Consider the following 3050-nt stretch of genomic DNA (forward strand, 5'->3'; position numbering starts at 1 on the left):
TGTCCTGGAACTCACTCTGTAGACCAGGCTGGCCTCGAACTCAGAAATCCACCTGCCTCTGCCTCCCGAGTGCTGGGATTAAAGGCGTGTGCCACCACCGCCCGGCAGCCAACCTTTTTCACAGATGGGAACAACTGAGACTTCGCGAGGTGAAGGGTTCGGCTGAGTCTTCAAGTAGGAGGGGCTGTAAAAAGGTGTACACAGACCAAGGAGGAAGACGCTGACCCCAGTCACCTTCCCTTGTGCTGCCACCAGCTCCCACAGCTCCTACTGCCACACCCCTCTCTTCGCCTCACCAGCTGCAGCCCCTCCACCTCCTCAGGGCCTCTCTCTTATCATTGCGAGTCTGCCAGCCACTCCTCTCCTCAGACCTTTGCTCCAAGCTCCCGCCTGTTCTTCCTCCGGAGCCTGGCACTTCCTTCCCGGCTCACTTTCCCTCCGCTCCTGCCTGTGTGGAAGCCTCAGACATGTGTACTGGAAAGTGTGCGCGCTGCCTGGGGCTCTCCCTCATCCCTCTCTCCCTGGTCTGCATCGTGGCCAACGCCCTCCTGCTGGTACCTGATGGGAAGACCACCTGGACTGATGGCAACCTCAGCTTGCAAGTTTGGCTCATGGGAGGCTTCATTGGAGGGGGCCTGATGGTGAGAATGCTGGAGCGCTGGCTAGGGACCTGAGTACCGAGCTAAGGGACCGGGGGATGGAACCGAGAAGAAAGAGGAGAAAGGACTCTGGATGAAATGGCAAGGGTTTGATGGGGACTAGGGGTCTGTCCATCTACTCACATACAGTAACCATTCTGTAGAGCGTCCTGGAGGAGCCCTAGGATCCTGAGCTGAGTATCTGAGGAATGGAAGGAAGGGCTTCCCTACTAGGTGGGAGTAAATTCTCTGTGCCCCTCCTTGCCTCTACTACTGAACATATGCAAAAAACAAAAACAAAAAACACCTCATTATGAGGATGAAGGCTAGTTGTGTGGGAAGTTTCAGGGCAGTGTCATAACCGACAAGGGTGGGTGCCCAGAGCAACCTCTTGCAGCCCAGGTTGATATCTCAGATTAGACCCTCCACCAGCCAGCTCCATGCTTGCTTTCCCTCTCCTCCATAGCTGTCCCTTCTCAGCCTGTCCTCTAGGATCCCCGGTCTGTACTAAGTTAAGTGCTCAGGATACAATCCCGGACCCAGGTCATCCGGAAGATGTCCCAGTCTTCCAGCAGACTAGGGAGGGAAGAGCCAGATGTGATAGGGCACGCCCTTCGTCCCGGCACTCCAGAAACAGAGGCAACTGAGTCTCCGAGGCTAGCCTGGTCTACTGAGCAAGTTTCAGGGCTACACGGAAAAAACCCTTACTTGAAAAAGCAAAGGAGAAACACAAATATTCTCTCTAGATTTTCCCCATCTTCCCACTCCCTCCCGTTTAGAGAATTTTCTTTTTCATTTTTTTACTTTTTGTTTGTTTATTTAGAAACAACATCCTGATTGTATATCAGGCCAGCGGAGAATCATTTTATAACCCAGTCTAGAACGTGAAGTCTTCCTGCCTGACCATTTGGGGGAACTTTTGACTGGTTAACCTAGTGTAGCATCTTCATGGGATAAAGACAGAGATCTATCCCCATCTTTACCACAACCTGCTTGCTGTTGAACTTCTCTGGGAGAAGTTGCACTTTGGTCCCCTCTGCTGGCCACATCTCCCCCCCACCCCACCCCCACCCCCAGCCACATCTTTATTAGCTGAATGGAGATACCTCTCCCATAGCAACTCCCTTCCCTTGCCCTCGGACATCCTGTTTTCTACTCTCTGCCTCCTGCATGGATTCTGGTGGTATTTTTTTTTTTTCATTGTTTCAGTTTTGCTTTTTTTTTGACACAGGATCTCATTGGGTGACCCATGACTGACTCAGAAGTCACTATGTAGATCAGGCCTGCCTTGAGTTCAGAGGCAGATGTGTACCACTGCCCCCTACAAGGTTTTGGGGGTTATTGTTGCTGCTGTTTGTTTTTTGTTTTGTTCTGGGGAAGGTTTCACATCATCCTTGCCTTGAGCTCACTGTGTAGCTGAGGGTAGACTTGAACTCAGAAAGCTACTTCCCTCCTAAATGCTGGGACTGCAGCCATGCATCGCTAGCCCAACTTTTTTTTTTTTTCTTTTTGGTTTTTAAGACAAGGTCACGTGAAACCCAGTATATCTTGAACTGACTCTGTAACCAAGGATGAGCTTAAAGCCCTGGAATTGTGAGCAAACAAAACTGCATCTGAGCCGGGTGTGGTGGTGCACGCCTTTAATCCCAGCACTTGGAAGGCAGAGGCAGGCGGATTTTTGAGTTCAAGGCCAGCCTGGTCTACAAAGTGAGTTCCAGGACAGCCAGGGCTATACAGAGAAACCCTGTCTCAAAAAAACAAAACAAAAACAAAAACAAAAAACAAAAAACAAAAAACAAAAAACCCCTGCACCTGGTTCTCAGCTGTCTGAAGACTACAGGAGAACTGAGAGTTTAAGCCAGCCTATGTCAGAGGCAGCACAGAGACCCTTCCTTTAAAAAAGAAGAGTGGGCTGGAGAGATGGTTCAGCAGTTAAGAGCCCTGACTGCTCTTCCAGAGGTCCTAAGTTTAAATCCCAGCAACCACATGGTGGCTCACAACCATCTGTAATGAAATCTGATGCCTTCTTCGTGTGTGTCTAAAGACAGCTATAGTGTGCTTGTATATAATAAATAAATCTTTTTTTAAAAAGAAGAATGCTGGAGAGATGGCTAGTGGTTAACAGCAAGCATGTGCAGCTGCTAGATGTGGTGGCTCACTCCTTTAATCCCAGGCCAGCTGAGGCTACACAGTGGGACTCTAGCTCAAAAAATAAAAAAAAGAGGGAGGTAGAGGCAGGCAGATTTCTGAGTTCGAGGCCAGCCTGGTCTACAAAGTGAGTTCTGGGACAGCCAGGGCTTTACAGAGAAACCCTGTCTCGAAAAACCAAAAGAAGAAGAAGAAGAAGAAGAAGAAGAAGAAGAAGAAGAAGAAGAAGAAGAAGAAGAAGAAGAAGAAGAAGAAGAAGAAGAA

General features: G+C 49.3%; 1 protein-coding gene across 1 annotated transcript in view; it reads left to right on the plus strand.

Annotated features, from left to right (window-relative positions):
• The first annotated feature begins 416 nt into the window (after positions 1-416).
• The window catches only part of Tm4sf5 (transmembrane 4 L six family member 5), a 6558-nt gene continuing 3924 nt past the window's right edge, over positions 417-3050 (plus strand). The window contains exon 1 of the mRNA XM_021213815.1: positions 417-641. Within this exon, the coding sequence (XP_021069474.1) occupies positions 468-641 (174 nt within the window). The 5' untranslated portion in view covers positions 417-467. The remainder of the gene's footprint in view (positions 642-3050) is intronic.

The sequence above is a fragment of the Mus pahari genome, chromosome 14 (assembly GCF_900095145.1).
Source record: "Mus pahari chromosome 14, PAHARI_EIJ_v1.1, whole genome shotgun sequence".
NCBI lineage: Eukaryota > Metazoa > Chordata > Mammalia > Rodentia > Muridae > Mus > Mus pahari.